The following is a 14,397-nucleotide window of genomic DNA, read 5'->3' as shown; positions in this document are numbered from 1 at the left end:
AAAACGACCAGCAGAGGTCAGTAAAATACCAGAATCACTTTAGCATTCTCTAGATTCCAGTCCATAGAAATGGTCTTCCATGAGCACCCATAGACAATAATATTTTATTTTAAATCTTGTATTTTCCGTGATATAACCACCGAAGGCCCTGATTTTATATTAAAAACAGTGCTCTGGACTATACCATTTTCCGCTGAAAGGCAATATTTCTCTCCATGTGTTCTCATACCTGGTGTGTCACCCAGTTTGGTGCTTATTTTCCCTCCATATTAAAGAACAGTAGATGTTTCAGGACCAAGGCTAATGTGCTGCATAGCTAAATACATATAAGGTCCCAAAGGCGAGACCGATTGCATTGCAAATGCTTGTTATAAGTAGTGTGTGTCCTAGGCTCGTTTAGACTTAGCGTAACAAGTCTGGACAGTTTTCATGATCCACTTTGCAATGCCTGCTTTGGAAACTGGCTGACCACTGGATGGTTTTAGGGGTCTCCAACCTTTTCTGTAGTGAGAACTTCTTCTGATCAGTGAAAATCCTAGTGAGATACTAAAGGCAAGCAATGTGTGCACTGATCCCAGAGACCCCACCCCCACCCCACACCCAGCAATGTGGTCAGCAGTCCAGGTGGAGGAGGAGCAACTCTACGATACAATGTGCACTGGTGTGGGTGGCGGCTGCTTTTTACAGTGCCACAATTTCATGGTGCAGTTACAAAATTGTGGCATACAGTGCACCAAAGTCTAGCATTGCGGTATAATGTGCATAGTTATTCGGGGACAGAGCCACAACAGATTGGTACACTGTGCATCACGGTCCGGGAGGAGGTGTTGCCGGCTGTTTGCACATAGCGCCTTCAGGTAGGGCTGCACTAAGCTTTCTCTCTGGCCACCCCAGGAAGCTGCTGCCCTCTGACTGCATGCTTCATATATCTGGTCAATGAGAGCCGCCTTAAACATCCCGCTCACGCTGAGATTACGCCGTGCAAGGTTTTCAAAACCAAACAACTCCATTAGTGTCTCACTGAGATCCATCAAATGAAAGGGCATTCTAAAACAGAGGCAGTTTCCCAAATGCCACACCTTCCGAAAACGTAGTGGGTGTTAGGATAAAAGGCTCTTTGAATAAATGTAGTTGAAATGTATAACTGCATGGCCATTCATTTGGTCGAATAAAAAAACAGATCACTTCCAGGTGCTTAAATGACAGTGGTTATGGTTATAGGACTGAACACGTTATTAACCTTGTAAGGATGAAAGGTAAAGTAGGCCTGCTGGAATTCAACCAGGGTCATGTAGATCTGGGGCGGAACTTCATGCAACCGAGGCATCCTACCACACTATAAATCAAAGGCACTATACATCACACAGTGTTGTTTACAACAGAAACATTTTACACCTGGTGTGTATGCTGCGCGGTGGGGTGCATCCCACTGGAAAATGGATACATGCAGTTGAAACAGTACTGCACAGCAGACTGCAAATTCGTTTTTCATGTACACTTTTTACACCAGGGCCTACTTTATATTAAATTTTATAGAATGATTAAATGAAAGCAGAGATTCATAGGGATCTTTTTTAAATAAATAAAGTGCCTCTTACATTTTTGCAATTTCACCAATAAACAGTGTTTCACAAGTATTTTTATTTATTTATTTATTGCAAGTTGGCCACAAACATGAGTCAGGAACCTTAAACCGGTCGCAGGCCTAACACTGATTGCCCTCTTCGGTACAAAGTGCCAAGCACCGCACACCTGTGCTGTGGTTTTCAACGACAACAAAGCCAACCAGAGTCCCGGGCCTTATAATAAGGCTCCAGGGTAAAGGGCTGCCTATCAGGAAGAGCAGGTTTGAGGTGCCAGGCCGCTGACTGGCAATCAAATATTCCTTGTGCCAGGCGTTTTGCACTGACATCAATCTCTCTACACCACCACTCCCCATCCACGCTTAATTCAGCTAATGTGAGCAGCTGCTTTGGATGAGAGCGGGCAAGTACTGCAAAAAGACTCAAATTAACAAAACAATAAGACAAGCTTAGTTTACTGTTAATGAAGAGCATTAAAGGGCACCAAAATGGAGGTCAGGGACTGGAGCTACTCACAGGGTGTAGAGGAGCTACCGGTAGCGGACAATCAACCGGTTGGAGACCCATGGTTTAGCTTAAGCAATGAAGAGCTGGTTAGTGTTACAGAACGACTTAGTCCTGTCAATTTAATACATGAATTCCCATTCAACATCTAGAATGTGTAAAGCTCTCTTCACAACAAAATCAAGTTGTGGGTAGAAAACAGGCATCTCAACAGTCTAATTTAAATGAAAAGACAAGACTACCTTAGGTAGAAATGTGGTATTGATGTAAAGAACTACCCTATCCCTCTGAAAATGAATAAATGGTTCCTAAACAGTTAGTGCTTGGAGCTCGCTAATGCGCCTACGTGAAGACACAGCTACAATAAAGGCCACCTTCCATGAAAGGAAATGGAATTCAAATAAATGAAGAGGTTCAAGGTGGACATGCCGTAGATGTTCTTGCCCTCCATAGATGCCCTGGCTACAGGAATCCTAAAAAGGAATTAGAGTTCCCCGTTTTGCATGTATGCGGCTACAGCTGCTAGAAGAAGCCATACTAAAGTGTACGCTAGCCATGCCTATCGGAGATGTAAATGGGAGAAAATTATATCCTGCACCCTAACACTGAAGGGACCTAGTTAATTTGAGATTCAGTAGTGGATGAAAGGTTTCCACTTTGCATCACAGCCTGCACGTGTGGTGGGTCTATGTGCCTCTCACAAGCTTTTTGGGGTCTGGGTGCATGACTAGGCCTTGCTGTTGAGTGAGAAGGTCAAGCATGATGGGAAGCTCCTCTTGGGACCAGATGGACATTTCTAGTAGTATCGTGTACCACGGTTGACTGGTCCACATTGGTGCCCCTAGCATGAGGGTCATGGAGACTCGCCTCATTTTCCTGATCACATATAGATTGAGATGGATAGGTGGGAAAGCGTAAGCAACTATTCCTGACCACTTCATCCATAGTGCTCCATCCACAGCCTGCGAGTGTGGTGCTTAGGTTTCTCCATCTCCCAATAAAACCTGTCATAACGTGACAGTAATCCAACAGAATTTGCAATACACCTCTGTGTAGTAGCTCTACTGATACCCGCATACAAGTAGCAACAATGCACTTGCGTTCCTTATCTGGGGGTAGTGCATCACCAGTGAGTGGCCTGGACTGCTGCTTACTTTCTGGCAGTATGAACTGTCAGGGAGACTAGGGGGGCGGGGGGTGCCTGGCCTCTTATATAATGTGGATCATTGGGAGAAGCTATATATTTTTTCGGGATATATGGTGTGACCACCTTGGTCCGGACTGGGTCTTTAAAATTGTCAGGTGCTGAATTTAGCAAACCCTCGAGTATGGGAAGAAACTGGACACTCCGTTCTTTTTAAAGAGTGTCTCCCTCAAAACGCCATCCTCATCCTCTAAGATGTTCATGGCAGCCTTATTTTTTTCCCCCCAAGAACTTTATTGGAATTTTCTTTAATATACAACAATACCATAGTAAATTCGCCATTCAACATTAGGTAAATATTATCATTATGCTATGAAGGCAAGTCGTCTCAATGATGCACAGTTACAAACTCAGAAAAGACCACTCATTATGCTTGCAGATGTGGAAACGCAAAATGATGGAATGAACTATGGGAGAGAAGGCATTGGGAGCAAAGGGAGCTGGGACATCCCGGCCTAGAAGGAATAGAATGATGGTGGGTTACAGATCATTCATTGTTTAAAGTGTACAGCATATTGGATATCAAAAGGTCGTAAGGAGCCTCCCCTGCTGAGAGAACCCCAAAGGCATGGAGGGGCGCCTCATTAGGAAAATCCAGATCAGGAAGAAAGACATTCATGCTGACCTTATGGTGTCGAGCCGCTCTTATAACAGCATGGTATGCCATTATACTGTCTGATGGCAATGGTTTAACAGGATATAGGATATGTCGCTAGGCTTTGATCCTCAGGGGAGGGCGTCGACATTGTGGTTGTCCCATGGGTCATCCCTGCCTTCTACATCTGTGTGTCCCATTCTCCATACTTACGGACTGGATGTGAGAAAAAATAGTCACACCCTTCTGGGGAATCTAGTGGAAGTTGTAAGAATGCCCTTGGGGGTGGAAGAGGTGGTGATGTCATGTGACTGGGCATGGCGATGGAGGTGGTGGCGGTGGCGGTAGTAATAATGAAGTGGGCGGTGCCTGCTTGGGTGTGGGAGGCGGTGTGGTACTTGTTCTGTGATCTCCGCACTTTTACAGCACAGTGTGTGGAGATATTTTATAGTCCAGTTCCTCTTCAAAAGTTAGCCTCCTCTACTTCGGTATAGGAAGCAGCCTGGAAACTGGCCTTGGCTGAAGAAACTTCTCCAACATCCTGCCTGTAGATGTATAAACAGATGCTTTATTGGTGTCAAGTTCCTATGCTAGTCTCTCAAGGAAGGAAGCTTCAGAGGTTTCAGAGTTCGGTTCCAAGGAGTGTTTCCGCTTCGACTACCATGGATGCTGTGCTTTCAGCTCCATAGATGAAGGCTTTGTGCATTTTGGCCGAGAAGGCTTTGCGGTATAGAGTAGATAATGACTTGGCTCCAACCGGAGACCGAGGGAGGCAGTGGTCCAGAGACTACCTTCTTGGCTTGTATGGGGCTTAATGCCTGTACTCTGCCATGGTTTAATGCAGTTTTTGAAACTGGGTCATTACACCATGTCTGGGGTTTCTTTGTACATGGTCCAGCTGGCCTTATTTTGAAGGGTCCCACTGGTGTAAACTTGAAGGGCCCCACTAGCGTAATTATGAAGGATGTACCTCTTCTTCCTCTGAGGCATTCAAAAACATTTTGCATGGGCTGGGTGTATGTTGAAATGCTGATGCCACAGGAGGGGGTGGTTCTCCTCTTCCTTGACATCCAGGGGGCCTGTTCCCTTAAGGTGTCTGGAGTTTGCCATAATGACCCAAGCACCGTTCCCTCCTGTACCGCAAAGTCTTATTGCCCCAGAAGCCGAGACCAAAATTACACGTCAGCTTCTTGTGCTCAGCAAAGACAGAAGTTATAGACCTTGTGGGGATCAGCCCTAGGGTATTTTGCATTACAATGTGGGCAGAACCGAAAAAGAATCTGCTCCATCAGTTGAAATTATCTGAGGGCAAGTCCTAGGAACTCGGTTGGCCCAGGCACCATGTTATTAGCCATTGGGCCGATCATTTGGAATTGAGGCTTAGATGGGAAACTTGTTCGTTGTCTTTTGCCAGAACTGACAAAATGAAGCAGGGACCGAAGTCGGCGTGAGCAAATGTGTCGGTGTCAAAGCTGTAGCTTAACACGTCCGAACCCAACGGCGGAAAATAACGATCTAAGGGTCGAATGGGTGACCATGCACAAAGGGAGGAGTCGTTCCATATCCTGTGACTTCGAAGAAAAACAACTTGTAATATCCGAGCCCAGTACTAGATGCCAAAACTGAGCAAAGCACGTGTATGTACAGCCACACATCATGTAAACATACATTATCCCAGTTCCACAGTGCACCACTCGCAGAGCACTCAAAGGCACTATTATTAAACAACAAAGCAAGCATCACAGATCAACGGGAGCAAGGAACTCATTCTCATAGGGGAACATTGCAGACTCTGAAAGAAAGCCATTAGTAGGCAGAAAAACCATGACAGACAGAATGCATCTGAATGAAGGAGGAGCATCACACACTGAAACAGAGACCACACCAGGAAACATCACAAACTAACAGGCAGCAAATATGAGAACATTCAGGGGACTCGCTGTCTAACAAATCGGAAAAAGGTTCTGCATGTTCTTCAAAGGGCCTCAGGTAGCAAGGGATGAACTGATGCCTGTGGGGCAATCTCGAAAGTTTGAGTACATCTACGATGGTGCAGCCCAGTTTATATACTCACTCACTCACTCACCTTCCTATCATCTCTCTTCATAGAAGGGTCAAATGCCTCCAGTGACTCTGAGGAGTTGGGTCTCTGTGGCACAGAGGACTCTGCAAAGGGAAGCACATCATGGTGTAACCAAATAATCTTGACCCTGCGATACAATCATAATCCCTCTAAAACCGCATCCAGTCACACCCTTCCCCCCAAAATATGCAAGTGCATTCCATTTTAAGGCTCACCTAATCAAAACAGTTTCTAAGGTCTTCTTTTCAAATCTTTACATCCGAACAAATGCCAAATCAAATCTATCCCCAGTTCATATCAATTCATAACTCTTCTCAGACACTTCCAAACAAATCTCGTCCCATGACACCACCAATTACATATCTTCCCTAGTCTGACAAAAAAAGCGTCTATGCCTAATCAGCAACCAAACAACTCATAAAAAAGGAAAAATGCATATGATGCATTACTTCTAAGTCAGAATGCTGCCATGTCTCATTGTATTTATGTATACACGACGGTCATGTTTTGTAATGCCATGTGTCTTGCTGCAAAACTCTAAATAAAAACGGCTATATATATTAAACGAGCATTTGCAATGCAATAGGTCTCGCATTTAAGCGAGACCTATTGCATTGCAAATGGTAGGCATCATGACAACGGGAAGGGGTGAGGAGAAGGCATGGACAACGGGAGGGAGGACGGGGGGCACAAGGCATGGACAACGGGAGGGCGAAAAGGCACGGACAACGGGAGGGCGGGCAGGGGGAGCGAAAAGGCACGGACAACGGGAGGGTGGGCGAGAAGGCACGGGGGAGGGGGGGGGGGAGTAAAGAAGGCACCAAAGCACATTATCCCTGCAGAAGGAGAACATCATTAAGAAAATAGTGCTCACGGTCTAAATAACACATACCATGTAACAACCGAAGTAGAGGGGCCTGTCGCCATGGTAGGTAACAAATTAAGAGGAGGCGGTACGAAGGAGGGACTAACAACCCTCTGGACGAATCAGAAGCCAACATTTAGGACAGACAATGACACAACCAATGGCATATATGGGCGGAGAGTGGGTGGAGCTTCTATTCACTTACTCCTCTACAATAAGTCTCGCAGAGCAGCGCATGCATACCGGCACTAGGCTCGAGCTAAGAAGGGAAAAATGCACCCACAAATCTTTCTGTGAAGCATCTAGTTCCTTTACTTTCTAAGGCATATTTAGTTACATCTGGTATAAACCCACATCCAATGAGGTCCCTTACAGGGACACGTCCAATAAAATCTCTTAATGCCTCACATCAAATGTTCAATCTTACCAAAGTAATACCAATCTTATATGTTTCCAAGACACATCCAAACAAGTTTCTTCACAAGAATATTAAATCAAATTTCTCTTGAAAATGCATCCATTTACATCTCTTTTCAAGCCACAATCTATTGCAACCGTGCACAAGAGGCATCAAATTACACTCCCTAAAAACTACAAACAGACAATCATTGGCAATGACAATAGGCCTGGCTATACAAGAATGATGTAGGTCAATGCAAAGCATTACAGGTAAATAGCATGGGAATAAATACGTATATGTGTGCAAGCAAAGAACTGTATAATAATATTGGTGTAGGTTAAAACGTCAAGTCACAGTTGTACTGTCAAGCCAGAACTAAAAGTCCATGTAGGTTAAAGACAGCCCTCTTCCTATCTGTACTCCTGACGGAGAAAAACAACCTAAATGATCTTGTTATCTAAGACACTTAAATAGCATTATAATGTCAGGTGTGTGCCCCTGAAAGTTCAATCTTAGGCTTCTGGATAAATGAACAAAATGGTCTCCGCTGTGTAAACGGCAAGCACTTTTTTGTAGAAGCACACAACTTCTGCCCAATCAAAACATGTACTCCTGGCTACAACCATGTGGGTGCAGTCAAAACCCCTCTCTAGTAATGCTCACATAATTGTCTTGCGACATCTGCGCTGTCAAGCTGGACCATAAAAACTAAACAGATCCATTTTCATAGAAATCTAATCAATCAAACTATTGTCAAAATATGTTTTCTAAAAAACAAAACTGTGCATGCCGCAACACTTGCCAAGTCACATGCAACAACATACTTTCACAAGACTCATTGAATCACAGCTCTTATTCACATTCAGTCAATCACAAGTCTGTTCAGGGTTCGCCTAACAGCATTTCCAATAACTCTTCCTATCAAATCTCTTTTTTAACCAAAATCCAAACAAGCATGCCAATAAAGCAAGAATCATCTAATCACAACAAATCTAAATCGATTCTATCAGATATTTTTCAAACACAGAAACTGCCAGACTCCGTCCTAAGAAACAATCAATCACATACCCGCAAAACAAGCAACATGGCCATTTTTTTAAATCGCTCATTAAATAAAAAGTTCTTTTCAAAACAAATCTCAGCCAATCGCACCCCAACTAAAAATGCCTTCAAACACACTCCTTAGCATTTTACTATTCACTCGCGCAGCTCCCCAAAAATAAACAATACCCAATTCGGCACATCCGTTTGCTCAATACATATCTAGAGATTTTATTTATCAAGAGCTCTGCATAACACAACCTGCTGAAGATTTATAGTTTCACACCGCTTAACAAGATGCATTCGGTCACAACCATTTCTCAAACAATACAATCACAACCTGTCCAAGACCCAGTGACAACCACTCCCAACACCTATTGTTGCATCTCTTCCCTATCCCATAATCAATCACAAAGCTTAGCCAGGAAACAGCTAACTGTGGACTGTCTAAGTACACCATCATATCCCTTCGAAACACAAATCACTGCCCCTTCTCATACCAAATAACACAATTACATTCCACATAATAAACCAAATCAATAACTTCCTCAATACAGCCAATCACCTGCCTCTCCAACACACAACTAAACGTATCTCTCCTCCAAACAATCAATCAATGAGCTCTCTCTTTAACCAACAACCACTTCTTTCCCTAGAATACAGCCAACTGGCTCCTCCAAAACACAGAGCCCATAACCAGGTCCCCTACACGTTTCACTTCCTTTCCCATTATGCAACTAATAATATCCTTCTCCTTTATGTAAACATTTACTTCCGTCCCCAATCCTACATCCAAGCCTATCCCTCTCCAGAAAACACCCAATTCCATCCCTCCCCATCAATACTCCTGACTAAAGGGCTCTTCTAGTATGGTACATACCCTGTAGCGTTGGCGATCTGCTCCAGTTGGCTCTGTGCATGGAGGGGCTGGCGGCCCGCTCCATCATAAGACTGAGCACTGTCCGCGGGGGGTCTGTAAGGCACTGTCCCAAACAGCTGGGGCTCCTGGAAATGAAGACAAAACTATTTTTAAAGAGGCAAGTTGCAGGAGCCTTAATACTAGATAATATAGCGAATGAGTAAACTCAGGCATCAAACAGGCAGCAGATCTATCTCTCATGGTTACCCAGATTTACAAAATTCGCTCATGTCACTCTGTGTTTCAGTGCTGGTAGTCGTAGTTTGGTCAAACGCTTTAAAACGTTCCTCTGGTCTAACATTACAGGCTTAAATGATGCTACAATAATGTAGCACAGTAATGTTTTGTGCAATTGATACTAACACACTTAACTCAATGTTGACCAACAAAATCATAAAGGTTTTCAAGAACGCTTTTGAGTATGAATGAGTTGCTTATTTTGAGCCGGTGGTTGCAGGTGCGGCTCACCCACACTCCTTTTTGGGGGCTTTTCCTCGACAGACCTGGACCCAAAGCAAGATAGAGTAAAACAGAAAAGAAGCAAGAAGAATAAAGAGAAAGACGGAAAAAAGTGAGATAGGGGAAAGCAGGGATGAGAAAGAACGTCAACGAAAGTGAGATAACGTTGCAGGGAGTGCATAGTGGTTGATGATAGAGGCCTGGCCACATGCTCAATAAATACATTAATTCTGGCCATCCATGTAACTACAGAGTCGCAGACTGTTCCAAATAGGCAAATGTTAACCTGCACATGGTCTCATACTCTCTCTCTCTCTCTCTTTCTATCTCTCGATTCCTCAGACACAAAAGTGAAGGTACGTAATACTCTTTTGGAGTATTGGTCAGATTTTCATGGGGACATTCTGTCACGGCCTCCCCACCAGGGTACCGATTAAAAGGCCTGACCCTCTGAATACTGACTCGCCACCACCAGCTGCCAACCGACCCATAGCCTGGCATGCGATTCACCTTTCACTGCAGACTGGGGCAAAGCCTCGTTGAACATCACTGTAGAACAAGGAATTCATAGATTGTTGAGTTGATATAAAGAGCTAAAGGAGGGCAGGGTAGATAATATGATGCGAGAAGGGTAGCGGTTATTGGAATAGCCGTTGTTTCGTCTTTGTGCACTATTTGTGAGCAGAGCTATCAGTGCAACTAGAGCCTTCAGTGTCCATGCAATCTCTCTGTGAGGACATAGGATGACTGTCAGTTGGACTGCAATCTTTGGTCTACCTGTAAAGGCATCAGTGGCCCACTAAGTGCAGCCCTGGCCCTCCCTACAACGTGAGGCTATGTTAGCTGTTTTTATATAGCACGCGTTCTATTAATATAGCTGCACACTGCTAATCTATGTTTGTGCGCCTTTTTAGTACCATAAGAATTAGATACTTTCAACAAAATGGAAAGTTATATGTGAAGCAAAATTAGTGATGTCATAGTTGATGTCAAATGTCATTTATGTCGTCACCCACTATGTCCCTCACAAAGACATGAGGAGTGCCTTGGAACTGTGAGGGGATATTTTTGTCCAGCTAATTATAGAAGGCCAACAATTCAATTTCAGGTTACATTGTGTGCGGACTACCTCATTCAAAGAGTATACCTGAAAAGTATGAAATACATCTTTTAACAAGGATTCAAAAACTATCCATACAAAAACCTTACTCACCTTTCCTATGAGCACATCCCTGTTGCCTTACACCCAAATTCATTTGAAATATGAGAGACCTCTCTGAAACGCTCCTGTTTATTCAGTCGAGCCTGTGCAGCGCATGCGCTGCTCTGCAGGACATGCAGTATTCAGGTATGGACTTCAAGCTCCGCCCATATTTTTCATTGGCTTGTCATTGTCCTTTGTAAATGTTGGCTTCTGGTTGGTTGATAGGCTTATTAGTCCCTCCTTAGTACCTACCTGTCTTCTGTTACCTCCCATTAGGACTGGCCCTTTTACATGTGTCCTAACTCAGGAGCTTTCATTAGAAGCTTGGATAACTATTTACTTAATTAATACAGACCGGACTGGCGGGACGTCAGCAATGGTGGCTGCTTCTATGTATTAGCAGTGCGCCATATCACTGTGGCTGTCCCCCAGCACTCGCAGGACCCACCTCCCCCAACACAGTACTCGCGGGATGCCGGCAATGGCAGCCGCTTCTACAGAGTAGCAGTGCGCCTTCACTGTGGCTGTGCCCCCTCCCCCCCACAGCTGGCACTGGCGGCCGCTTCTATGTACTACCAGCACGCCATGCGCGCTTTCGCTGTGGCAATACAATAGGTATCGCATTTGTGAGAGTTTGAGCTATTGGCATTGTAAATGACAATGCCTTTTATTTATATGTTGGTTTTTAAAACATAAATAAAAAGCATTGGGCCAGATGTATCACACGTTTTCCCGTTCGCAAACGGGCCGTTTTTGCGATTACCTATTTTGCGAATGCATTTAGGGAATCGTAATTTGCAATTACTTAAATGCAATGCAGGAAGCAAGAACAAAATTGCGGCCTGGCTTTAAGGAATTGCAAATTACCAGCAACTTCTAGATGGTATAAACATAAATTCAATAGCAGAGCACTGCACGTCTGAGTTCAAACTGCAAAACATCTCAGGCTTTACTTACAGGCCGCGAGTTATATATTACTCTCTTCGATTGCTAAGGGAGATTATCAGACTCCCGGAGGGTGTTTACATGGGCCCTGACTCAGTGACAAGGTTCTGAGTTTTCTCTCCTTCTTTCCATAACTGTTAGGAAAGACGGAGTAACTTGTGGATACACATTACAGTTTCTACTACAACTGTGTGGATTAAGTGGAGTTTCAAATGCCATTTGACTTCTAGCATTTGAGCCTTGAAAAAGTCGCTTTAAGCGACGAAACACGTGTCGGCTGTTTATCTACGTGTCAACAATTTGTCAAACCAATCCACTCATGATCAAGTCTATGATATATGGAATTTTCTATGTTTGAAAAATAAACTTTTGACAGCATGTTTTGCAGTTTGAACTCACAGACGTGCAGTGCTCTGCTATTGAAATTGTGTTTATGCTGTATGCGTGGAATTTGAATATCGCGCATTAAATGATATTGTGGGCGGCACGATATCTGCATTGAGCACGCTGTATTATACTTGAACTGTTGTTAACTATGCAAACATGACAGAGGTGCTGGCCGTGCTTCTATAAACCACTGCCACCTTCTTATTTACGCAACTTCTAGTTGGTGGTAATTTGCAAATCACTTTTTAGCAATTTTCTAAGTTGCATGTGGCGCACATACATGCCCTTAGGGCATGTATGTGCGCAACATGTGCACACAAGCATATTTCAGGGGTGCAACAGGGTGTCTTTTTGGCACCCTTGAAAGTGCATGCGCAATTTGCGAGTACCTATTTGGTATTCACAAATTGCGAATGCAATCCTTTTCATTCCTATATGCCTCTAGGCCCATAGGAATGAATGGGAAGGTATTCCTTAATAGCGAAATGCAGTTTGCGATTCGCTGTGAAGGAATATGTAGGAATTGCAATTTTTTTTGCAAATCCTACATACATTGCATTCTGCGATTCTTAAATAGCGAATCGGCTATTTATGAATCGCAAAAGCAATTTTTGATACATCTGGCCCATTATCATTTACAATGCCAATAGCTTAAACTCTCGCAAATGCGGGACCTATTGCATTGCAAATGCTTGCTTTACCCATTTCCTCTCATCCTGACACCCTCACACACAACCACCAGGTCCTCTAACACAATACCTTATGTAAACTAGACAGAACAAAGGTTCCTGAGATCTAAACAAAAGTAATGGGTTGGCATGGAAGGAAATGAAAGAAGGAATATGTGGCAGGTTGATGCAGTATTGTTCAATTAGGGAAGCAAACTACCAAGGGCTGCGTCTCACTCATGTGCAGGGAGCCAGTCTGGCTAGGGTTTGAACTATGACATGATAAGGGGGGTCACCCAACTGGAGCTCATCCGCTTTTAGGACTATTCAGGAGCAGGATAGTGGCATGGGTGCGCAAACCTCTGTTAAAAATAGGCAAAAGAGTAGGTTAAGTGTGGGCCAATAATGATTGAGTAATTTTTACTCAGGCTGCTAACTTATTTCACTCATTTTTAGCAATTTCCTCGTTCAACCGTTTCCATGCTTTGCACATTTCACCATCTGGATTAATGGCCCGTAAGTGGTTCATCCCCTTTCAGATGTTAATGTACACTGTGCCCTGCTGCCACTCTGGAGCTATGCCGATTCATATATGCTTTCGCAGCCCTCATGGGACTGTTCATATGCAGCAGATCTAAGTAGGCAGAACATCTTGGCATTTAGGTTCCAGAACCCAACAGGAAACAGTAGACAGAGAACCTCTTGTGAGTCCAACATAGTGTAGTTAAACCAAATCATTTCTACTGAGTGGTGTTTGAGGCAGGACCTTCAACTTTAAAATTAATGTATAAAACTCATTGCAGGTGATATCCCTAAAATGGTAGAAGTCAGTTGGAAGGGTCCATGTGCCCCAGAATCGCGAAGCTAACCTGAGACAATGTGAACTCTCTCGAAGCAGTAGACAATCCCAAGGGGGCCAATGTCTACGTTCTTAGATGAACAGTGCTTAAGAAGGTAGACCTCGACTCATTCACTGTAATCGTACATACTCGCCAAAAGCGGATTCGCCTTTAGGCTTAGAACCGTACATCATTACCAACATTTGTAAGTCTATCTTCATCGACTTGAGACATAGAAACACCTGACATAAAGCGGTTGATTCTTTTGGCTTATCATGTGTGATCCCTATCAGGTGTCTTCAGGGGGTGATGAAATACATGCTACAGGATTTACGTTGGATCACAAATGTCCCAAAGACTTTACCCTAAGATCTCCACTCTCTCATTTCCCCACCTAGTTTCCACAACCCTACACTTTAAGCATCCCACAACCACTGAAACATTGCATTACTTGGAATTACTTATTTCTACCCTGGACTGAGTAAGGTCCCCATGTTGTTTCTTACATTTAGTTCTAATTTAGAGGAATGGAATGTATGTCATTGCCGGCATGCACATGCTCCAAAATGGCAGAGGTGGGAGGAAGGCTGACTGCAACTAGATGAGACAGATAGTGAGAGAAGAAGTGCCCACACCCGGCTCCTCTGTCTGCATGCCCAGCTGTGCAGTATAGATTACTTCACTTGTATACAGTTTCTGTT

The 14,397-nt window shown here is 43.8% G+C and overlaps 1 protein-coding gene across 8 annotated transcripts in view; it reads right to left on the bottom strand.

Annotated features, from left to right (window-relative positions):
- The window catches only part of SORBS3 (sorbin and SH3 domain containing 3), a 328,992-nt gene that overhangs the window by 34,672 nt on the left and 279,923 nt on the right, over positions 1–14,397 (bottom strand). For all 8 annotated transcript variants that reach the window (XM_085633985.1, XM_085633983.1, XM_085633981.1 and 5 more), the window contains 2 exons: positions 9,156–9,280; positions 5,973–6,052 (listed from right to left, as the gene is read on the bottom strand). In XM_085633985.1, coding sequence (XP_085490111.1) covers positions 5,973–6,052; positions 9,156–9,280 — 205 coding nt within the window. The remainder of the gene's footprint in view (positions 1–5,972; positions 6,053–9,155; positions 9,281–14,397) is intronic.

Source organism: Triturus cristatus, chromosome 11 (genome assembly GCF_964204655.1).
Source record: "Triturus cristatus chromosome 11, aTriCri1.1, whole genome shotgun sequence".
Taxonomy (NCBI): domain Eukaryota; kingdom Metazoa; phylum Chordata; class Amphibia; order Caudata; family Salamandridae; genus Triturus; species Triturus cristatus.
This window is presented reverse-complemented; position numbering and strand designations above follow the sequence as displayed.